Genomic DNA, 24,547 nt, shown 5'->3' on the forward strand with positions numbered 1-24,547 from the left:
CGTTGCTCCCGCTTTGCCCCCCCCAACCCCCCCCGCCCCGTGTCCCAGCGCCCCCCGCGGTTGCTCCTCCAGCCCACGGGAGGGCGCTGTGCCCGCGGGGCTGGCTCCGCTGTGACGCGCGGCCGCCCCGCCCCGCCCCGCCGTGTTTCCCTCCGCGCCGCTTCCGTCCCGCCGCTGCCCCGGCTGCTGCCCCAGGCCCGGCCCGGCCCGGCCCGGCCCGCTCCCTTGCGGCTGCCCTCCGTTCTCCGCGTCAATGCGGCACCGCCGCCCCGCGGCCTGCCCCGGCCATGGACACCAGCGACCTGTTCATCAGCTGCAAGAGAGGGGACGTGAGCCGCGTGCGGTGAGCTGGGCCGGGCCGGGCCGGGCCGGGGGGGCAGCTCCCGGTGTCCCCGCTGCCCGCAACTGCTTTAATCCTCCGGGGGGAGCAGGGCCAGCCCCGGGGTGGGACTGCGGGGCCGAAGGCCTCGCGGCAGCCCCCCGGGGCATGTTTAGGAGCAGCCCTGCCCGGTCTGACCCGGCCGCTGAAATTGCTTCCCCCCCCCCCCAATCCGGGATTGGGTCTCCGGGTTCGCTGGTGCCGGGTTCTCGGTACGGCCCGCGGGCCTCCTTCCCGCTCGGGTGTCTCGAGGATCGGGCGGCTGGCGTGTGTGGAATTGTTAGAGACGCTGATTGGCAAATGGCCTTGCAGAAGGCTCTTCAGTCGCTCCTTGTCTGCCGTGGGAAGCTGCGCTCCTAGGAAGCCAGATCTCTGGAAAATAATGGTTATGAAAATGTGTAGGTGCCTGGTGCTGCGGACGGTGCTGGTATCTCTGAGACACACCGGGCTGCTGAGCTTCAGCTCGAGCCTCCTTGCTGAGGCTGAAGCAGTATGACTTGGTGCAGTGGTTCCAGGCGAGGAGGGCTTGTTTGCAGGGGGAATGGATGCTGTGGTGCAGAGGCCTGGCATTTCCAACAGACTCTGCTGCATCGCGTGGTTTGAGTCTAAGAGTACTCTTCACCTTTTGATCCTAATGAGTTCCCCCAGCTCCCAACATGTGGACCTTTCCCAGATAATTGTAAAGAGCCTCTCTATTTCAAGGTGCTCGTTAACAAAGGATAATTAAGCAGATACATGAGGCCTGAGGAACATTGTTACCAGTTGTGTATTCGCATTATTTTATTGCAAGTAGAAGGTTGCACCTTTACTGTGGAAGGAGAGGCCCTGCAGGTGCCCTTGCAGAGGTTCAAGATGAGCAGCATAGAAGTGCTAGTATAGAAATGACAGGTCTGGGAATGCTGTCAAAGTGGAGGGGATGAGTTGACCACAAGGGGCTGAGTAGAAAGGAGCTGAGTTGCTTAGGATTTTAACTGTGGTCAGAGGAACCTGTGGTTTGAGACAGGAATGGGGGAAGTGAAAGAAGGGACTGATGTGGTGGATGAGTAAACAACTTGAGAATCTTTGAGAAGGCTGAGAGGGACTTCTGAGAGCTAGCTGTTGCAGTAGTTGGGGACAGACTATAACAAGAGCCAGGCTGTGTAGGAGGCTTGTGTGCAGGGCAAGAGCTGGCTTCTAGAGGTGCCAAACAGGGAGTGCTAGCAGCATTTAGTACAGCTTAAATAAGCAGGACAAGGAAGTGGCAGGAATTAAGAGCAGTCTGGAGTGACATTGATGTTGTTACTTGTGGCAAGAAAAGCCACCAGCAGGATGGGAGTCCAGCCTTGGCCTTGTCAACTTAGTCACATATTTGTAAGCATCCAGGCTGTCAGCATTGTAGGAGGATGTGAAGGTACTGCTGAGGTGCTCAGGCTTCTTTTGTGATTGCTGCCCTGTTAGGAGTCAGCAGGAGGTGGGTTTAGTTCACCTCCTTCCCCATGTGCACCACTGAAGATTGAAATAGAGCTGTCTAGCTGTTCCTTGGGTTGAGGATTTGACTGGTGCTCCTTCAGCCGCTGCTGACAACTCCCAATGTTGAATGCAATGTCCTCCTACCTTTAGAACTTACTGTATAGTCAAAAGTTACATCTTTTGAAATAAGAAAATGGGACTGAGTGAGCAGCTGTCTAAAGTTATAACTTCACTCTCCCTTTTCTTCCAGATACCTTCTTGAACAGCGAGATGTGGAAATTAATGTCCGTGATAAATGGGACAGTACACCTCTGTGAGTCCTGCAGCCTAGTCCTGCTGGGTGGGAGGGGAGGTTTTTCAGAGCTCTTTTCCTCTCTCTACATCAGCAGCTAGGAGCACTGTTACAGAACATCTCAGATTCTGCTTTTGGGGAGGCTTGGCTGCATTTTTCTGCTTTTCTTCTCTGCGGAGGCTGTGTTAAATATGTCTTTGTTTCCCATTCTGACTGACACTTGTTGTAGTAGTGCTCAGAAGGGTGATTAATTTTGTGACCAAATTACCTGGACTAAGCAGTCTGATTTTGGCCTGATCAGGCTTTTCCTAAGCTTTTTCATGGCATTTGAGCACGGGTTTTTGCACGAAGGTTTGGCTTGAGGAAATGCAAAATCTCTGGCAGGGCTGTGAGCATGAAGTAGGTAGTGAGGAGTCCCCATGCTGGTGCTTGGAGGGTGATGTGACTTTTTTACCTCCCCACATCCCAACTCCAAAGTGCATTCAGACATCTGTGATATATGTAGAGTACCAAATAACTTTGCAATGTAAAGGCAGATTGACATTTGTTAGCTGTGTTGCAAGTTAGGGATTTCTCCTAGTTTTTAGGACAATTTGAGGGTCTTGTGAAAGAGAATCATGAAGGGCTTAGGTGGTGAAAGAGAAAATGAAGCTCATCCTCAGTAGGACTTTGAGGGGTGGATCTGCTGTACATCCAATGTGGGTCCTGTGCCCTTGTTATCACAGTGTGCAGCAGTCTGATTGGCAACAGGAGGAGCAAGGAGTGGTTTTCAGAATTCAGTGGAATTGCTGACTGCCAATGAAACCAGCTCCATTAAAATGAGGGTAGATTTGGCAGCTGGTGATGCAACAAAAGATACAGAACCCAGATTGGGACCTTGAGATCTCCTTCCAGGACAGCAGTACCTAGGAGTGCTGGGAACAGATCCTGCTTAGTCTACTGCTGAGTTTATACTTCTATGCTATTACAGCAGCAATTCCTCACTACTATCATCTTCTGAGCTTATTATGCATAGCTCAGTGCTGAGGTCTGCATGCTGTGGTGTGCCCAGACACTGAATTTTGCTTCTTACTGTATCTTTAACTTTCGTTCTCTTTTTCTTGTCAGGTATTATGCTTGCCTCTGTGGACATGAGGAGCTTGTACGCTATCTCCTAGCCAATGGTGAGCAAAAGTATGGTGGTTATGGGTGCAGTACATTTCTGCATACTGATCTGTAGGAGTTGTGTATCCTTCTGGCTGTCCCTGTGGAAACTAATTCTCTTACAACCAGCCATCTGATGAGCAATGTCAGGCTGCAGTGGGAGCCCTGGATAGACTCTTATAGTCCCTTTTGCAGACCATTTGCTGTAGGGAAGTGTTCTGTTATGACTTGAGGCAGTGAGACTTTCTAAGGTCACACCTGATGTTTTGCAAAGGTGCATTGCTGTTGGGAGTATACTGATGCAAGAATTGTACCTATCTGAAGAACTATCTGTATAAAACTTTCTTGTATTCTTCTGAGATAGCCTTGCAAAAATTTTAAACAGGACTTAAAGCTGAAAAGCAAGGGCTTTCACTGTCCCCAGGCAAAGCAAGACAAACTCTCCAGGCAAAGTGCCTGCCCATTTGGTTCCCAGCACCCAAATTCCTGTAGGTAGTGGTGATGTTCTGTGTTCTGGCAGAGGAATCAGAGTGCAGAGTCACGTCTTAAAAGGTTTGTCTCTTCCACTGCATTCAGAGCATCTTAATCAGCCACTACTGTAATTCTAAATTAGGAAAATCCCAATTTCTAGCAGACTCTAAACTAAAGAGGCATCTCTTAGGAGGAGCTGTTTCAAGTCTAATGAGTGATCATACTCTTTGTACAGTGAGATTCTTCTTCCCAGGGCACTGCTGGAACCATGCTGAGAGGCCTGTTGCCAGGGTCACGTTAAATGAGTCATGACTTAAGAAGGGATTGTGCTGTGGGAGAACAGCTTTAGGTTAGGCACATGCAAGGGGAGCTTAGCGGTTGTAAATATACTCATTAGCATAGGGGTTCACAGTGCAACATGTCACCAGCCAAGTCATACTCATTTAATGACTGTTCTGGCACACTTGAGAAAGATGTAAATGCCTGCTGGCATCTACCTGTGATCGTTTTGCAGGAGCAAAATGTGAGGCAAACACTTTTGATGGGGAACGTTGTTTGTACGGAGCTCTGAGCGACGCCATCCGCCGCCTGCTGAAGGAGTACAAGCAGATCACAGCCAAGTGCATGAAGAGAGACTACTATGATGTCTTCCTTCAGAGGTGAGCAGCTGAGGCAGCTCCACATGCAATGTGTTCTGTCTGCCAGCCTGTCTTAGTTGTTAAGCTGGATATTCAGCTTCTCTGTCAAGGGCAGATTTGAAAGGCAACTGATTAGTAGCCTGTCTCATTCCTCACTTGTAGAGCTTCCTTCCCCTGTACTCTAAGGGATGACTTCCAGGTATGTGTGTGTTTAAAATACAGCCTCCAGTGGCTTAGATACAGACTCTAGAGCCAACAGAAAGCTGGTCTTTCTAATGCAGAAGCATTAGACTGTCATCCTTGACTTGTCAAACCAAGATCAGATTGCTGAAACTGTGTCGGCAATTCAGGGTAATATGTCATCTGAAGTTAAGTTTCAGGCCTGAATTTCCCTAGCTGAGGTTTCCAGCAGTGATGACAGGTGTCTCATTTCTGAGACAGAGCGTCTTAAGAAGTCTCAAAGTGACGTATATGGACAGTGCTCAGTTCTTTGTTCATTAAAATGTGTTATATCTTAAGGTGTTCCTCAGAGTTGCTTGTCACATCTCATAGTCTTAGCCTAGAGCTATAGAAGGTGGCTAATTTGCTCTTGGAGTAGAGGAATAGTATCATTCTTTTCTTTTGGCTGTTTTTCTGCCCTGGTAGTTTTCATATTGTTATACAGACTTGGGTTTGTTTTTACTTTTCCTTCCCATTGGACTGACTTTAAAAAAAAAAACAACCAACCAAACACAAACAACAAGGTTGCAGCATCTGTGTCTTCAAAATCGGAGAGCACAAAAGTCCTAGGAAGATCTGACAATCTTCCTGTTATTATTTAGTCCTAGTTTCTGAAGCTGTGGAGAAAGAGGGACAGAAGAAAACTCATTTAACTGAATAAAATCTGATTGTGCCTTCCAGGGAAGTAGGATTTTGCAGGTTGACTTATTACTCCCGGGGTAAGTTTGTGGCTCAGTTGATACAGGGTTGAGCACATATGAAAAACAAAATGTGCTCTTTTCAGGCTTTGTGTTAAAATTGAAACAAAGGGCAACAGTGGAGGGCAAAACCCAAGCACTTGTCTTGCCCAAAACAAAACAGAAGCACTAGCAGGGAGGATGTTCTAGTGGCAGGAGACTGAGATCAGCAGTCAAGATGCTGCTCTGACTTAATCTCTTTGTGTGACCCTACATGTTTCTGTGTACCAGTCCTGCTCTCTAGAAGGAGTGTGATGCCTGATGTCTGCCTGCTTTAACCTTTTGGGGATGTTTGTGAGGATAAATATACAAGGGGTGGTGGGCATTGGGAAACTGTTGATAGTTGCTGTAAACTCTACAAGTAGCAGTCTTGGCTTTTTTCCTTTAAAAGATGAAGGTGTGGACATGTAATCATAAGACTTCATCTCTGATGTGGCAATTGCCTGCATTTCATGTCTGTAACATCCTTCCTTCTCCTGAAGTGGGTGACATCAGGTCCTCTCCTATTTGCTGCATGGTTAAAGCAGGCACACTACAGTGCTCAGAAAGCAGGAAGGTTGCACCTTACTTTGTGGTGGGGTGGTTCTTTTTGAAAGTGTGTGTGTCTGTAGGGATTTTTGTCATCTGACAATTTAAAAGCAGGATTAACCTTTAGAGGTGTGTTTGGGGGCAACTAGCTCCTCTTTAAAAATCTGTTCCCTGTGTTCAGAGGTTCACCTGAGGGCAGGAAGGTTTCATTCTCCAGCCTTCCTCTTACACTTAACAAAACTTTTGAGTCATTGGAGAGAGTGAGAGATCCTAGTCTAGTTTGTGAAGTACAAGCTCCCCTGTGCTGGCCACCTAACTGGGCTGGGAGAGACTGCAGTATCCAGAGGGATTTCATTTAGGCCTAATCGTGCCATGTCCCCCACTAGCTTTATTCCATTCTCTCTCATTCTGCAATAAATTTCCTCTGTCTCCGTTCCTTACAGGTTGCTGGAGCAGGGTTACCAAAGTGACATTGTTTTCATTGTTCATGGCAAATCCTTCTGTGCCCACCGCTGCATTCTCGGTGCTCGCAGCGCCTACTTTGCTGAAATGTTTGAAACCAAATGGAAAGGGAAGAACATGATAGTGCTGAAGCATCCACTGGTGAGCAAGGCTGTGCTTCCAGCTCTTTCCTTTCTTTGACTGTTTCAGCTGGGTGAGAGGAGTAGGAAGGACAGTTTGAGGGTTAACTTCCACGTGAATAGGCCCAGAGCTCAGAATGACCCTAGTCAAGGAGAGGTGCTTGTGGAGACACTTAATGCAGTAAGATAGCATCTTATTCAGATAACAAAAGGCTATAAAATGTGTATTTCCTCTTTGTTCCCTCTGTTATGGGCTCAAACATATCTTCATTAATTGCAGTAGCAGGTAGCTGTTACCATCTGCCAGCTGCAACACAGCTTCTCTGTGGGATGAGTTGAGTCTGTCTTATTCCTGGTGGACAGGTGGTCTGTAGTGAAGACATCACCTCCACAATTGGCACTAATTGAGTCCCTTTTGTTACCTTTGCAGCAAAAACTAAATAGGCCATAAGTGCATTCCATCCATTAATCACCAATACTCTGGCATATGTTTCTTTAGCTTCATTGTGGCTGTGCAAAACCTTTCCTAACAAACATACTTCCAGTTTCTCAGGACATCACTTAATGTCTCTCCTTTCTCTTTGTACAAGAACACATCTTTCCTCTCAAATTAAGAAGAGTTGAAAATGTTTGTGACCAGTGAAAGACTGTATTTTACAGACCCTGTATTATAAGTGTGTCTTTGGATTGCCTCCTTTAGTCAGGTCCTGTCCCCCTAGGTATATGGATTAGTAGCAGTTGATACAGTTAAAGAGCTGTGTAAACCAGGTGGAATGGCAGCAAGGAACTAGGGAAATGGGTGCAGTGTCTGAGGTGCTATTTAAGTGTGGTTTTTTTTTCACTTGTTCAGGATCATGATTGTATCCAGGTATTCAAGTTTGTTACTAAGTTTCTAGGAATTCTAAAAGTAATTTTCTTATATTTTATTTTAGATTAATCCAGCAGCCTTTGGCTCTCTTCTACAGTATCTGTACACAGGTAAATGACTTGTTCTCTAAGGGATGTACACATGGATGGTGGGCAGCTGGCTGTGCCTCTGCCACAGCACTGCTTGGGCAGCACAGGCTTGCAAACAGCCATGTTTGGGTGCAGGAGTCTCCAACACATCCTCTCTGCTGGCAGAAAGGGATAATGTGAGCAATCCCCAGCTCATCCAAGTTGTTTGTGCCCTTTGCCGGTTGTTGTCCTGCCGATAACTATACAGTCAATTAAAAAAAAAAAGAATTGGCTTAGGTTGATTGGTGAATGGATATGGAGAACGTGTTTTGAACTTAAGTTAATCTGTCTTCTGGGATAACAATCCCCTAACATGGTGAAAAGCCATATTCACATGCAGGACATTTTTAGTCTGATGGACCTGAACAGTGTGTGCTGAGTGATTTGACTACTTTCTAATATTTTTTCCAAAAAGAAGCTGAGCCTAAACCTCCTTTGAAAATGCCAGATGTTTTATTGAACACGTTGTAAGTGCTGAGCTGTTTCAGGCCAGGAGGTGGTGCCAGAAAATAACTTCATCTTCAAGGCTCACCTTCCCCTGGTCCCTGTTTTCAGAAATGTTCACTGCCATGTTTTCAGTGATTGTAAAACATTTTGGGATGACAGCTTGTGAGCCTAAAGGCTTTTCTTGCCCAAAGCCAGGTAGCCAATGATGGCAGTCATGTAAGCTGCTGTTGTGCTGCTATTTTTGATTTTCTGAGGGAATTAGACATCTTTTGAATGAGCCTGCTCAGTCTTCAGCCTCCTAAATTAAACTGTTAGGCTAGACACTGAAAAGTGGGAATGTGAGTTAGATGCCAAACTGGGATTCATTGAAGCAATAGGTTACCAGCTTCGCTTCTTGGACTGAGTTGTATCTGGATGATGAAAAGTGTATAATTACTGAACTTGTGCCATTAAGTCTTCAGTCCTTAACTTTTCCCATTTTTACACCAATGATATATGGGTTAAAAGAGCTGGCTGCATTTCTGCTTGGCAGGTCGTCTTGATATCGACGTAGAATATGTAAATGATTGCAAGAGGTTGGCCAAGCAGTGTCGGCTGCAGGACCTCATAGATGATTTGGAGACCAAATGTAAAAAAGTCTATGAATTTGGTAAGTATTTTACTTGCTGTTTCCTCCACTGTGCCTGTCTGTCTTTGCGGGGAGAAAAAAGAAGGTGTGATGGTGGATATTTTGTCGTGTTCTTGGGGCTTCCAGAAAATGTCTCTGTTGTGGAATTCCCATGTTTGCATGAGTTTTCACTTGTGGGATCTCTAGGCCAGCTGTAGTGGTTTTGGATATATGCATGTTTATCATTTATGTTGAATGTTTTCATTATAGCAGAGCAGCCAGGGCAGCAGGACTTAGCTGTGGTTGCCAGACATTCAGTGGAGCGCTGTGGGGTATATTGTGAAGTGCCCTTCGGCACAGGGGCTTGTTTAAATCCCTGGGGAGATGTGATACATGCAATTAAAAGTGCTTTTCTGCATTTATCTGACCCCTAACCAAAGTTAAACATTTGATAATTGGGTCAAAATTAATGCAGAGAGAGGTACAACACTTTTTTAAGAGCAGAGAAGTGTTCTGAAAGCACGAGTGTGTTTGTTACACACGTATGTGCCAAACCTTAAATGACGCAGCCCTCTGTTTAAGGGCGTTTTGTTACCCAGAGAACTTGTGATCTAATCATGCCATCATCTTATTGCATGAAAACCAACAGTTGGAGTTTATCATTCATCTCCTTAGTTCAAGCTAAAGGAGACGTGAGGAAGAATCAAAACAGCACCAGTGGAGCAAAGCAGTGTTAGTCATTAAGTACAAAAAAAATATCTGGTAACAAAACCTTCAGGCTGGAAATATCTGATTCTCATTTCATGCTCAGAGCTAACTTCTTTACTTCACTCTAGTAAATTTTGGTTTGAGAAGAGAATCTAGTATGTAGCTTTTAAGTCAATAACATCTTTTTCCCTGACCTGAGAGTTAAGGGTGTAGTTATTTATTCCACCTTTCCCTTTCGAATTAGGAGTTCTGAGTATTCAGCCTCCTGAAGTTGCAGGGCTTAGCAGGTAAAGCCAGTACTTCTGGCTCAAGAAACTCCTCATCTGCAAGTCACAGAAGGTCTTAGGTATGTCTCCCCGTAAGCATGTGCATTTGTTTGGTGGTGGTGGGGCATAAGGTTACCATGGTAGAGCTGTTCCTATGTAGACCAGGGTAGAAGTCCTTCTATCATGAAAGCGGTAGCACAGGTCTTACCTCAGCCATGTAAGCATGCATCTGAAGAGAGGAGAAATGCATTTCTTTGTTTCTTGCTGCAAGAAATGTAAGATACCAGTTTGTGTATTTAATCAGTGGTGGAAAAGAGCAGTGGTGGTGAATATCATAACTAGAAAATAAAAACTACCCAGACAATCAGGTAACAGAATTATCTTATGACATCATTTGATATCAGAGTAATCCAGTGAGATGCTGGAGATCTTTCCCCCTGTGCTGTTTTGTTCTATTTTTACTTGCAGGGTCTAGCTGAGACCCTGGAGGTGACCATTCCACCTTCATACATCAAGTTAAAATATTAGATTGTGGGAGCAAACTAAAGTGGATAGTTTGCTAGCTGTTTGAAGCCATTGCATAGTATGTAATCAACAACTTTAAGGATCCTGAAGTCCAGTGGTTAAATTAATGAACTGCAAAATGCTGACTTCTTGGTGGGGTTCGAAAATGGAAAGTGGTGAATCAATATTTCAGGTTGGGTGGGACTTTCAAATGGAAGCTTTACTTGGAAACATGATGATACAAACTTCTTGGGTGGCACCAGACAAATAATCTAATTCATGTGTTTCTTGGGAGGGAGCAGTTGTTCTTAATTTCTAAGGCCTAAAAGAAGATATTAATCAATGGGTAGTATAAAGCACTGATGGAAGTACTAAGCTTGATTTTATTTATGATGGGTTGGATTCAATTGAAGAGATAGAACTGCTGGTAGATCACTTAAAAGTTTGTTTCTCATATCAGATCTGCTGGGGAAGCCAGGAAAAACTTGATTCTCTAGGAAATAATACACATAAGAATTACAGAAGTTAAAAATTGGGGAAGATTTTAGATCTTATCATGTCTGGCACTTGACAAAGCATTGCTGCTCCTTCTAGTGCTTTAGGTATCTGCTTGTTCAAGTGCTTGCTGTGGAACAGAAAGCTGATTCAGGTCTGCAGAGCATGGTCATGTCTTGCATCTGTGTTCTAAGTTGAAATGTACCTGTGTAAAACAATGTGAATTTAAGCCTGTGCAGCTCCAGTGGATAGTTGCAGTCTCTGAAATCTCATTATCTAGAGTTAAGCAGCATTTGAAAACCACTTAGCATGCACAGACAGTAGTTTAGGAAAACCTTGAAGAGGGTGACCCAGTGCCTTATGTGGCACCTGAGACAGACTTCAGTGTGAATGCTTGCATGTTGTCCCCCACAGCATGTACCTTGTGGCTATAACAAGAAAAAACTGTGCGGTGTTTGAAAGGGCTGGGATTTTGTCCTGATTAAGCCATAATCCTTCCTCTAGAAGTGGAGGTATTTGAAAATAAATGTTCTGCAGTTATTTCTACAAGTTTTAGGGCAAAAGGATAGAGAGCAAAATTTGTAGTGCTTGCCTTCATAGTAGAAGCCCTGGATGTACAGAATCTGTGGCTATAGCTGGTTGTGGCTTTGAGAGGAGGGTGCATAAGGCAGCTATCAGAGTGGCATAATTTTGGAGAGGTTTGGGAATTGGTGGAGTTTTTTGTGGCTTTTATTTTTTTGTGGTGTGTTGGCTCAGTTGAAACAAAAGACTACAAAGAAGTATTGAGCAGTGGAAACAAAGACAGCTGATGAATTGGTGAGTGATGTTCAGTGCTATACAGCTGGGCTAGACTGGAAATTAAGACAAAATCCTCCATTCTCAACCATAGTGAGGTTATTCCCTCCAGCTCCTTGCATTGTTTATGTTGCTCTTTTCAGAAAACCCTTCATTCCTATTTTTTGCAAGAAGGTGATGGTCCCTGCTGCTTGCTTGCACCAAACAGTTGAGTCCTGTTCTGTCACTGTGATTTTTGTTGTTTCTGTTAGGAGAGAGTTGCTTGTGATACCAAATGCTGTGCTCTTGGATTTGAGACATGCAGTGTCTGAAATGCCTCATGATAGATGTACTTCTTAGACACATCACTCTTCTTTCGCTGTGTCACCGTGAAATTGCACAGATAGTTTGTAGATCCCAAGAGAAGAACTCTTTCCCTTGGCTATGGCTTAAAACTTGTTGGGTCCATTAGCACTTACAGAGCACAGTTGATTTGGCAACTCTTACAGTAGGCACCACACAAACATAAATCATTCTCTCTGCCGTGAAGAATTCCTAATTGCACAGTGAGAAATTTCTTTCTTTTGTACTGATCTGTAAGTGGACAGGGCTCCTCAAGAAAATGTACTCAGTCTTGCTTGTGTTGGTGCCAGGTCTCCTCTTGGCTTATATACCATGCAAGTCATCTATCTGAAGGAAGCATTTAATGATAATAGAGAAGCCTGTCTCCTTGGTGGGGTAGCTTAGTGTGTAGCAGTTATGGTGTCTGACTGTCCTGTATTGGTAGATTATCCTTCTGTTTCCAGTATCTTTCTGGGATATTGAGCCTATTTGAGGTACAGTGGTGGCAAATCCAGAGGGTGCAGCAGTACTGTGGAGGGGGGCGCGGAGAACTTGTTTTGTGGCACATCGTGGTCTTGTTTCACCCACGGCCTGATAGAGTCATCTGATGGAGCTGTGCAAAATGTCAGGAAAAATGATGTCTCAAGGTGGCGTGATTCACCTGCAAGGGGTTTAAATGCAGTGAATCACACCTGTCAGGAATTCTTCTGAACACTTCAGCCTAACTCTTTTGTCCTTGAGAGTTAACTCCATCTCTCAGCAGAGAGCCTTCTTAACCACAACCTTGCAGTTTCCAGTGCTGCTCTGTTTTTTCACCTGCTTCTCTATATGCCAGGGACTCCTGAATTTCTTATATGCCCCAGTCCTCACCCAAAACCATGCTGAGCTGAGAACAAACCTGGGGTAGTGAACTGTGGGAGGGAGGTGGCTGGAAAGAGGAGAGGCTGTGATGGCAGTGGTGTCATAACACACCAGCTGGGCACACTTCAGGCTGCTGCTCATGTGAAGTTAGGGGGTCTGGCTTCAATGAGCTCCACAGCAACTTTGGCCATAGCCAGGCCACAAAAGGCCACCAAATTGTTTATTTGCTTCCATTTTATTAGGCTGTTTAGTTGGGTAGGCTGGTAGGGCAAGACAGGAAGATGCACTAGGTCTGAAGGAGGCAAATGAAGTTGCCATCTCCGTAGGGTTCATTGGATCTCTTTGGTGATAGTGATGCTAATTGAATGTCTGCAGAAAACACAGGCACACTCAGGAGTCCGGGTGTTTTGGGGATCTTTGTGCTTTGGGGAGCTACAGGTAGACAGTAGAGGACAGACTAGGGTACACAGAACTTACTACCTGAAGAAGAAATCCCTTAAATCCCTGGAGTGAAGTTAGGATGGCACAGCTGCAAAGGCACCCCTGTGAGCATGTGGCCTAGAGGAGAGGAGTGGAAGCAGCTTTGTTTAAATAACATTCTCCCTGGCAGGGGCTTCACCTTAGGTAGCAATGTCAGTGGGAGGGGTGGTCAGCTGGGGAAGGCACTGTATGAATGGAGCATGGGACCAGGGGCAGCCTTGAGAGCAAGTTGGGTTTGAAACCTGCCTGTGGCAACTTTGTGTTTGCCATCGTGGATATTCCAGCACAAGGGAATTACATGGAGGCTTGAGGAGAGACAACAAGCCCTGCTCAGCAGCTGTCCTGAGGGTGCTGTGTGTGTGTGTTTATGGTGAAGAATCACGTGTTTGGCAGTAAAAGCTAAAGAGCAATAACACTGATTTTTCATGGAGCGTCTTCTGTAAATGGGACAGAATGTTTCTAGTGGAATTTAGGCATCTCTGCTCTTGTTTTTTGTTTTGTTTTGTTTTGTTTTGCTTCTTCCAGTCTCTTCCAAGCCAGGGACCTGTGTGAAAGTGCTGACGATTGAGCCCACAGGTAACTGCCGGCTGCAGGAAGATCTGGCTCTCCTGGCAGACTGCGCCTTGCCGGCCGAACTGCGGGTAGGGAGCGTCTGTCCTGCCTGGGGCTCTGCGGGGCTGTCTGTGTGCTCACCAGTGCTCAGGCTCTTTCTCTCCATTTGAGTTTAGTGCTTGCTTGTTTGCAGGATGTTCCAAATGCTGAAAGCCTTTTATTGCTTGGAAATGCTGTAAAATTGTTTCATGAGGCTGTCAGTGCTGGTCCCTTTCCTTTGGGTTTTTCCCCTCAGCGGGGATCTGGGTAAACAAAACCCCGGCCATGTGGTTGGTGGGGATTTCCCCGTTGACTCCAGTGGGACAAGAGTTGGCCTCCAGCTCTTTTTCCTTCTCTCTGCTATCCTTCTGGAGTATCAGAATTGTTTTGTCAGAAGGCATTGGTACCCAAAGAAGCGTATACAGGGAATATGTTTGGCTGGGCTTGCTTGCTAGGAAGTTACACTCTGTAGTGGAGAGGTGCCTTTGAGCCCTGATAATATTTCCAGCAGAAATGCGAGTCCCTCTGAAGCAAATTTAACTTGGCTGGCAATAGATTTGCTTTTCATAATGTCTTGTTGACCCTTAGAAACAGCCCACAGGTTGATGATCACTAAATTAAAATATCATTATTATTATTAGTTAGGGTCAGATATGTGGATCTTTGCTCCCAACTGCAGGTTAAGTATTAGTGGTCTTCATTCTCCCTGCATCTGTTAGTTTCTGTAATAGAAGCAGATTCACTTTGCTGTGATGTCTGTCCTTTTTTTCCCCTCTCTCTCATACCAAGCACTGAATTTAATAACAGGAACTCATTTTAGGTGGCTGCTGTGCCCAGAGGTTGTATGAGTGAGTGATGTAGCCAAGTTTATTGCCTTTTTTCTTGTTGTCCCCTGCCGAATAGACCTGCCTGGTGCAGAGAGTGTGTGTGTGCATGAGAGTGTGACTGACCTGCTGGATAAGATTTCCTACCTGTAATAAGCCAGTGTGTTTTGTGCTGGCTTTTTACAGACATATTTCTCTGAGTACTGAGTGCTTTATAGAGGGAGTTTTTCTTCATCAAGTTTCTATCTATGATGCAGAAATCTTCCCTATGTAACTTGCTTCCCCCAAGTAACTGTGTATTTGTGTCTTTCAAAGTGCTTTGCTGTATGTTTGCAGACTTTAAAGGGAGGTGATATTATAAATAAGCATCAGATTTGCCTGCCCAAGAATTAGAAAGGGGTCGTTGGCCTCAAAACAGTGAGATTTACATAAAGTTTAATTCACTTCACAAATATAAAGAATGCTTTCTGTTTGCTTGTTCCCAGACCTTGATGGCATGCTAGTGTTGGGTTAATCTTTCATTCTCAAGGGTTAGAAACACTTCCCTTTTAATTTTTTTATTTAGAAAAAGAGCTGGAAGGATAATATGAAACTTGGAATAAAATAATTATCTGACAGCACTGTAAATACCTCTGTGAGCTGTGGTTTTCTTGCTATGTTCATAGACCAGAACAAAGGCAGTTACAGCAGCATGAAACTCGTTATGGCTGTAAAAATGAAGAGGGCAGGGGCACACACCTGTTCACTGGAGAATTTGTATGACAGGCACAAATGTGGGTGCTTTGTTTAAGCCTGATAAATTCTAAAAGACTCCTGTTTTTCTCTCTCTAGGGTTTGTGGGCTTTTTTTGCTAACTTACAAGAATATATGAACTAAGCTTTTCATCCTGTTGCCTTTTATAACTCATCCTAATTTTTGCAAATTGTAAAAATCTGTGAATTGGGTACCTTTCTTCTTGGCCAGAGGAATCTTGCATCCCCATTCTTAACAGGATTTGATGCCATGCCTGTAGTAGTATACAAACTATGTAACCTAAAATGTCAGGGACAAATGAATTGTCACGTACAAGCATCTGTGTTATTGAGAGAAGCATGTGTCTTCTTCCAGCCTGTGCAGAACAAAATAGGCATTTGACTTCTGGATAAAAGCCAATATTTCTTGATGGCATTTCAGGTAATTATCAGAATTTGGCAAGAGATATTCTGAGCTGCTGCATGTCATGTGATGCCATATGACCTGAAATTGGGATGTATACAACTTTCTGTTTCACTGTAAACAAATAATTTGTATGTAATGTCTTTGATATTTGAGTTATGCAGAAAACTGCATGGATCCCAATTTCTTGGTTCAGTAATATGCTAGATGAGTAAAACAAAAATTAACATTTGATATCCAATCACATTTCATTATTAGTTTTTAGAGTGAGAACTATCTGTTTTTTGAAATCTTAAACATGTTATAATCTTAGTATCTTGTTTTTCATTCCTGTTTATGCTTGAAAGCCTTTTATCTTTCAGTGTTTGTTTTTAAAAGTATGATTGTTGTCTCTATTTTGTTTTAAACTAGTAATGGACAGGTTTTTTTCTGACCACAACAGCTGCTTCTTTGTTTTGTTGCAATAAAATTTAGCAGTGACAGATTTAAGTAAAGTAATCATTAAAAGCCAGGCAACTGTCAAAAACCATGTGGCTTTCCACATTCTGTCTGCCTAGCTCTTCATCTCCTGTCTGCCAGATGACCTCTGAGTTAGAGACTCCAGGGCTTCCAGTATATGAGACTGTGAGCCCATCATTTCCTTGTAGCTGTTTTTTCATTACTTTTTAACTGAAATCTTATTTTCCAAACCAAGAAGAAACTGGACTTAAAAGGATCAGAATTTGCCATGAAATAAATACTGTTCTCACCATCTCTGTTGACGTTTGGTGTGGCTGCAAAAAAAGTGACCATTTGTCACTTTTGGGGTGAATCTAAATCTTGAAATGCATAGAAAGAACAGTTGGACACAAGTAGATGGGTTCCATCTTGTCTGTCCCCACACCTGTGTAGTGTGATTGTCCATGGCAGTTATTCCTGTGCTTTGCTTTGCCCATTTGACAGAGGCAGATTAACTGAACTATTTGCAACATGCTTCCAATTATTATTTTTTTTTTTAATCCAATCCACTTGCATCTGTTTATAGCCTGGTAATCTTCTCTTGGATCACTAACCCCTGTATTTTGTGTTGTAATTTATTTACAATTTTCTTGCTGAGATCATCAGGCCAAGATACAAATTGCTGCCACTAATTTGTTTTGTGTGTTTTTGCCTCCAGCAACATTTCTGTTTTAAGCACTAATAGCAAATTTGTAGCAGCAAAGACTTGGTCCTCCACATGTGATGGCTGGAGGATCGTGTGAATGTTCAAGCAGTCTTATGCTATAGAGGTGTTTGGAACATTTCTGTGTGGTGAATGAGTTACTGTGAATGTGTTTGCACCTTGTGGGCCAGACTGTTTTGTGCTTCCTGGGCAACACACTTAACTTTGGCAGCTGTGTTTTGCTGGGGCAGAGGTATGCTAAGGAGGCTGCCTGAATGGGGGAGTGGGAGGAATAAACCAGTTTTCTGTGGGGAGACTCTGAAAGGGAGTCTGAATTCCTCGAGCATGACAAGGGAGGAGAGTAGAAGTAGTAGAGACTTAAAAGGGAGTTAAAAGGAAAAACTCTGCAAAGCCACTTCATGCTGAGTAGGAGAGACAAAGAAATGAACCTGCTTTTGTATTAGGAGTTGGAAATGACCTTGTAAACCTGAGCATTAGAGTGGGAACCAGGCAGGGCTGGAAGCAGGAAATTGAGTCTGAAGGAGTTGGTAATTCAGGAGACAAACTCTGAGACAAATCAAACTCCCCTGTCCATTCCAGAGGGATGGATTCATTTTAAAGACTTCACTTTGGACAACGAAAGGGGAGCAAAGAAGGGATACACATAGATGTGCAGTTTATGTCTCAGTTAAAATTCTTGTACTGCAAGGAGTGGCATCTTATAAAAACCTGTTTGTACGTTTGTTTTACCTATTATGTGCCTAAAAGTTGTAGCCTTCGAAGTAATGTCAGAATTTCTAGGAGAGGACATGGAAGCTGTGAGGACAGCAGCAAGGCAAATGGAGCAGGCCGGTGGATCATGACTACTGGTATTTGTAGTGGGATGCCCCAGAGAGTGTGGCTGCAGATCTCAGACCATGGTTTGTTGTTGCCTTGAAACATGAGACACAGATAATGGCAAAATAGCAACCTTGGGAATGGGACAGTCTGATCTCCTCTTCAGTACTGGAGGTGTCTTTGTGTTACAGCTGTATGAAACGCAGGTAATAGATCAGGTGAGGAGCATGTCCAGAACTTCTGCACCTCCTCTGGGAGGGGAGTGCCCCGACGGAGAAGGACTCACAGTGGAGAGATGCTATGGAGAGGCAGCATTACTGTGACAGCCGTGGGCACAATCTGCACATCGCTGGGCTTGCGCTCCTGTGATTATTAACCAGAAGCTGCCAAATGTTGCTGTGGGCAGACAAAGAGCCTAGCAAATGGGCCCAGATTGCCAAGTTCAGTGATGGTGTGAGCTTTTGCCAGCTTGGTGTCTTGCCACATCCTAGAACCTGTTTTGTGAGAGAAACTTTACTCCATGCAAACTGAGCTTGGCTGAGAGCACCAGCCCGGTGTATTGCAGCCTGGGTCTTTGTTTAGTTCGGGAGAAAGGAGACATCTGGCTTTTCAGTAAAGCTGAAAGTCAGTTGCTTTCAGTTAGGATGGAGGCAAGTGTGTTGGAAATGGTGCTTAGGTAGTCTGTGAATGTGAGACTGATCTTCGTGATTAGCCCAGGATCTTCCCAGGTGCAAACTGGGGATGTAACTTTCCTGGATGAGAAACAAGGATAATAAACTCCTTGGCTTACACAGTCAGGGGCATGTGTTGGGACAGCAAGAGCCAGGGGAAACTTTTGTTTCCAGATATTGTCTTGGTTACATGACTCTGAATAGAAACTTTTTTTCAATTGAATTACCCTGTATATAGGATTAGGTGAAAGTGAAAGTGCTTACAAGTGTCACTTGAAAATCACATAAGGCAAACAGGGTTTGTGTGTGTGTGATGTCTTTGCATGCGGGACTGGGAGGCGGTGTGTTGGTGTTAAAATAATTCATTAGAGTACTAATACTACAACACTATCTTTGGCTGCAAATCAAATGAGAAATTTAACATGTGCTTTAGAAATGTTGCATTATTCAAGTGAGGCAGTAATTGTAGCCAAACTGTTTCAAACTGATGTATACATCTATGTAATCTGCATGTCTCTACATCTGCCTATATGTCTACACAGTAATGGCTTAGTCCTAGTCTCTAGTATGCTTATGATACCCACTACATGAAGAAAACTTTCTCTCCACTTGGTTATCTGCTGTGTTGGGTGACACAGAAATGGTTTCAAGAGATGTGTGGAGTTTCCATGGGTAAGGGAGGCAGCTGTGACTTGTACCAAGAATATCTTTTATCGGGTGTGCAAGGACTTCAGTTCCTCACTTTGAAATCTGCTCAGAGCCTCTCTGGTGCTCTGCACTGTGCTAAGGGAATGGGTTGATGGTTTCTTCTGGGAAGACCAAAGAGGCCAAACTTGGGCCCCCAAGTGTGTTTAAAGCGGAAATGTTGTTAGTAGGATTTTCTCATTTGTCTTCCTAGGTTGGCTTTGGGGAGTTGCCGTTTGACAGCACCGACAACTTTGATAGTTGTCCTGATGTGTGTTTCCGGGTGGCGGGTTACAACTTCTTGTGCCATAAGGTATGTGATTGTGGTATTCTTCATTCTCCTCCCTTTTTACTATGAGTCTTGTCTACCTGTCTCCCCCACTCATCCTGTGCTGGATACACTCGACAGAATCAGCATTGCCTCATCAGCTGGAAAACCAAAAGCCTTATTGCAGCTGGAAACTATATTTAAAGCATTAACAAAATGGCAAACCCTGCCTTTCTTGCAGAGGGGACGAGGTAAATGTATGGATTCAGCTACAGCATTCACAGCTGCAAAATCTACTGCTGGGTTGTGAGTTCAGTGTCTGGAGAGGGGCATGTTAACAAGTAAACGGAAGTAAGAATGGATTTTGAGATTCTGACTCCTGCCCTTATGCCACACTACTTTGAAATCTCTTAAGTTTACAAATTGTTTTTTTGCTTCTGAGGGTAGGCATGGATAGAAATAAGGTATGGAAAGTTCAAAAGAGAAACAGAGTCTAAACTTCTGAAATACCTTTGAGCTGCTCTGACAGCTGCTAGGTAGTGCTAGTGCTGTTTGGTTTGGTGCCATGAGAAAGATGCTAGTGTTTTGGTCTTTCTTCCCTCTCAGGCATTTTTCTGTGGTCGCAGTGATTATTTCAAAGCCCTCCTTGAAGACCATTTCAGTGAGAGTGAGGAGCTGCAGGCACAGCCCAGCATCCCTGTGGTGACCCTTCAAAACATCTCAGAAGACATCTTCATCCGGGTCCTCTACTACATCTACAGTGATGATACAGAGGTGAGGCCAGCCATGGAGCCTTTCCTCCTGTGCTGATTAATTCTGAAAGTGTTCACAGCAGTGCTTTCCTACAGCATCTGGAGGGGCCTTGGATGTGGTTTCTCCAGTCCCACAGCCCTTGGGACTTGCTGTTAGCTGTGCAGATACAGTTGATGTGCATGGCATTCAAGAAGCAAATCCCTAATCTTTCACCCCATAACAAAATTTGGAAATCAGGTTGCACATTGTATGTTGGCAAGATAAACTCAGGGCTTTGCAGATTTCTCTCTTGGGCTCTGTGGAAGGATAAGGTGATCGGCTGCCAGTAGATGGCAGATGGAACACATTTGGAGATGTGGAAAGGTTGAGAAATTCAGCTTATTTACTCTTGGCACCATAGCCCACTTTTCCATTTGTAGCAAGTCATTACTTCCACTGCTACTTATTGCTGGGGTAGGCAAAAGTTCCACTGGGAGATCAAGGCCTTGCTGTGCTCAGTATCACAAGCAGTTACAAATGGCCCCAACCTGCCTAATTTTCAACCTAATGGAAGATGCAGCAAATCTCAGCATTTAAGCAGCTTCCTACTTTGGTTTTGTGGCAAATGCTTTCAGCAGGTCTAGCTGTGAGATGCCAGGACACATTCTGGCATTAGGGCAGAGATCAGAGATGCTACTGCACCTGCCAGTGTCACTTCTCCCAAGCAGTGCTTTGGCTTAGGTGCCACATCCAGAGTGTGTGCAGCTGTGACCTTGTTTCTGCTGATCTGTTCACCTCCGGGTAGCAGCAGGGAATGTGTGGTAGGGGAGAGATGTTCAGCAGGCAGCAAGGGCAGGATTGCCATTGGTGTGCCAGAGAGCAGATGCTTCACTTGTCTGCACTCTTTCCTCAGCCATGCACTGAAAGGGCAGGCAGAGAGGGAAAGATGCAGGTTGGGGCTGTGAAGACCCTCCTGACCTTGTGACCACACTGCAGCATGAGCCTGCTCCCTTGCACCTCTCCAGCCTGCCTGCCCTAATGGTGGCTCACAGGAGGGATGGTTTACAAGTGACCATCCCTTTTCAAGTGGAGTCTGAGCTGCCCTGTCTGGACTTGGAGCAGGAGAGCAGACCAGCCACAAGGTGTAGGAGTGCAAAGGATCTTGCTCATATGTTTTGTATGCAGAATGGTGCTGTCACAGAAACTAGCTTGGATCTCAACCTGAGCAGCCAAGATAGAAGCTTCTGCAGAGAATTCATCTGTCATGGAAAACTACAAGGAAAAATGGTCAGGAAAACAGGAACATAGCTTAAGTTCCACACTTACATGTGGAGTGTTCTCCCTGCGCTGGATTTCTCCAGCCAAGCATCAGCACTCCCAAATCCACGTTTCTTTTTCCAAAGGATTTATGTGTCTCTGTTATGTACTAGTGACAATGTTTGCAGTTGGAGGGACGAGTGTGTGGGGGGAACAGAAAGGATTTCAGGCAGAAAGAGAAGCTGCTGATCAGAATACTTGTGTGGTCTTGAGGGGAGCTTTTGGAGGAAAGTTTACAAGGTTGCTCCTTGATCAAGGGCTTGGAAGCTGCTGCCATCAATACTGCTGACTCAGATGTCTCCAACTTGTGAGGCTCATGCCGCTTATGAGGGGACAAAGCAACACTTGATTAGAAACCCCAAGAGCTTTGTTACAGCACTGCACTAGAGCAGTCATGGCATGCCTCTGATACATCTCGCATCCTTCTGCACAGCTGTTGCAGGGTTTTATACAGCTGAGACATTTGCTGTTACCAGTCTCTCCAAACACTAGTGTGGACAGCTGTAGGGGAAGAAATAATCACCCTTTCACAGTTGTCAGAGGAAGCAACCACATGTGTGGGATGTTGACAGCAGTCTTTTTGCTGCTGACAAGTTATCAGGGCAGTGGACCATGCTGCACCAGTTACTGTTCCTCAATCTAGACTAGGCTTGGTCTTTAGATGTAAGTGATCTCACCTCTTCACAGCCAGGGAATGCTGCATCTTGCAGAACTGCTGGTAAAATGGATGAAGGTAACTGCACTCTTTGCACTTCACATTAGCAGGAGCAGAACTGTGGAGAGAAGAGTGGCTCTAGTTCCAGGTTAGTGACACAGATGGCTGACTAAAATAGGATTTGCCCAGCCAGGGGAAAGAGTCTGAGTGAAGCTGGAGGTGGTGTCTCCAACATTATCTACAGCATTTTTATCCTCAGCTGACTTGCAAGGAACAGAAGTACCTAAGAGAGAAATGGGAAAGTGGTTCTCTAGTTCAAGAGTCTCAAAATATTCACAGCAGTGTGAGCTTGAGCATCTGGTGCATGAATTTAGTTCAGTTTGAATGTCTGTTAAAGCTCCAGAAGTATTTGATGTCCAGAGTCTAGCTGGGCCTCATCTACAACTTACTGAGTGCAGTTTTCTGTCCTTGAGTGTATCCCTGTGCGAGGGAGGTTGTGCTGCCTGAGTTAGCAGTGCCAGTGTGAGGAAGCAACTTAAGAGAACTTTGCATATTTTTCATAAAGTTCAAGTCCAGCAGTACAAAATGGGAAAAAGAGTCCTAGTGGAGACAAGGTGCACTATTCAGTCAACCTGTTCCATTTGTCTCTTTGAAGGGTTTTCAGTAGTTCTGGTAAAACCTACCTCCTTCCACTGCCACAGGGAACGTTTCTTAGCAGCCAGCTTTCAGTGTTTCAGCTGCACTTCAGTGTTTCAGCGTTGCTTTGTGCTTAGCTAGAGAGGTCAGCTGCAGCGTGGCAAGCAGCTTGCTTTGTGCTGAGCAAGCTGCCTCTCAGCATTCTTAGCTCCTCTGTGGTACGTGAGGGGAAGACCTAGACCTGAAAGATTGAGCTCCTGTCTCTCCATAGGGCAGTTAACGCTTGTCTAGTAATTGACCAAACAACACTTCAGGGAACCTGTGTTAGGACACAAGAGAAGAAGGCATTTTGCCAGAGACAAATGAAGTGGTAGGACTGGACAGTAATTCCCCTCTTTCCATTTCCAGCTGTCCCCAGAAAACGCCTACGAGGTGCTGTGCGTGGCAGACATGTACCTGCTGCCTGGGCTCAAGCGCCTTTGTGGCAGAACCTTGGCCCAGATCCTTGATGAGGACAACATTGTCAGCATCTGGAGGATTGCAAAGCTGTTCCAGCTGACCCGGCTGGAGGACCAGTGCACAGAGTACATGGCAAAGATCATCGAGAAGGTAACAGAAACAGTTCCTGTTGCACTCACCATATTTGCCCATAAATCTAACTGCACAGTGAGCCATGGATACTGCGGATTTAATGGTTGTACTTTGATCTGTAATAAATGGTTGCCCTCTCTGGTTTAATGTTCTTCCAGAAAATGAGCAGTGGCTCAGTAGCAAAGCACATGGTGAGTTAGGACAGAGGTTGAGGAGTGTGGCAGTACCTGATGTCACTGCAGTAAGCCAGATGGTGGCTGTCTAGCACTTGCCTGTGGACTGTGGGGTAAAAATCCTTCCCAAAAATATTGGAGGTGCCATGGATAGGTGACCTTCATGGAGCTTTCAGCCACTGTGTCCAGAGCAACAACGGTGCTAAATACACTGGGTGCAGCCTGGAGAGCACACTGGGGTGTGCAGGGCAGCTCTGTGCAGGAGATGTTTTTCAGTCTTCACTGAAGGGAGTTCTTCCTGGCATAATGCTATAGAAAGGAGTAATCAGTGTGATCTCTGCTCCTCTCCACGCTGACAGGTCCAACAGTGGGAGTTTCCACAGGGGAAATTTGGCCATTGGGCAGCTGAAACTAATGAATCTAACACTGTAGTTTTCTTTATGGAGCTCCATTTAAGTGTAATCCTGAGTGATTATAGCTTGAAGTTTCAGGACTCATGGAGAAAGTTGCCATATGGAAGGATAAACTGGAATCTATGAGGGTGTTCTTATCCCAAGACAGATCTTTATAAATGGTTTGTACAGTTCACATGGGAATGTTCCATTTTCACCTGCAGCTTGAAAGGTGTGAAATTCTTTTTGGCATGTGAAAACAGCAAAGGAAATTATTCTGGGGCTGTTACTTGGTTCAATGTATAGCTTGGGGATGACAGACACCTCAGCATGCACACGGATTCTGGCTTCTGAAAAATGGGTTTGTTTTGAAAGCTGGATGAATATCCCAAGTAGTAATCAGGCAAGGAAGGGCTTTGCTTGTGTTTTCCCCTTGCATTCCCCTTCCCTACCCTGAGTGGGAGTCCTCAGACCAAGCACTGGCAATGTGCCTTCCTAAGGGTGTTGGCACAAATGGAACCACCCCAGCTGTTTGAAGATCAGCAGCTGCCAGCATCTTGTGGGGATGCACTGATGATGGCTACAGGGAGAGATTTTGGCAGTCTGTGCAGCACAGAGCAGGGCTCAGCAACCTGCTGTGCCCAGGCACAGTTTGGTAGCCTAGGCAGACAGAAGCTGCCTCTCACTCTTCAGCACACCACATGTTCCTGGGGAACTTGATACAAAATTATTCAAGGGCAACCTGATTCTGTCAGGTTGGACTGAGAACAGAGCAGCTGCCTTGCTGTGATCTGCTGGTTGGCTGGTGGTGGTGGAGCTGAGAGCCATGGTGGGGATAGAATCATCTGTGCTTCCTGGTTCTGATCTGGGCTGCAAGCAGCTGCTGTCTTACCTGTTGCAACGCATTTCTCAAAAGTACCTGGCAGCATCTCCTGGTTCCTGCTGAAAGGAGCCTTTCTGGAG

The 24,547-nt window shown here is 45.1% G+C and overlaps 1 protein-coding gene across 2 annotated transcripts in view; it reads left to right on the forward strand.

Annotated features, from left to right (window-relative positions):
* Positions 1-162: 162 nt before the first annotated feature.
* ABTB1 (ankyrin repeat and BTB domain containing 1) overlaps positions 163-24,547 on the forward strand; it is a 28,192-nt gene continuing 3,807 nt past the window's right edge. Inside the window, exons 1-11 of one of the 2 annotated variants that reach the window (XM_051627498.1) lie at positions 163-343; positions 2,079-2,141; positions 3,228-3,283; positions 4,249-4,393; positions 6,300-6,459; positions 7,370-7,415; positions 8,413-8,529; positions 13,443-13,558; positions 19,035-19,133; positions 19,695-19,862; positions 22,837-23,037. In XM_051627498.1, the coding sequence (XP_051483458.1) occupies positions 288-343; positions 2,079-2,141; positions 3,228-3,283; positions 4,249-4,393; positions 6,300-6,459; positions 7,370-7,415; positions 8,413-8,529; positions 13,443-13,558; positions 19,035-19,133; positions 19,695-19,862; positions 22,837-23,037 (1,227 nt within the window). In that variant the 5' untranslated portion in view covers positions 163-287. The remainder of the gene's footprint in view (positions 344-2,078; positions 2,142-3,227; positions 3,284-4,248; positions 4,394-6,299; positions 6,460-7,369; positions 7,416-8,412; positions 8,530-13,442; positions 13,559-19,034; positions 19,134-19,694; positions 19,863-22,836; positions 23,038-24,547) is intronic. The other variant, XM_051627499.1, reaches the window with a different exon arrangement.

This window comes from Apus apus, chromosome 9, assembly GCF_020740795.1.
Source record: "Apus apus isolate bApuApu2 chromosome 9, bApuApu2.pri.cur, whole genome shotgun sequence".
Classification (NCBI taxonomy): Eukaryota; Metazoa; Chordata; class Aves; order Apodiformes; family Apodidae; genus Apus; species Apus apus.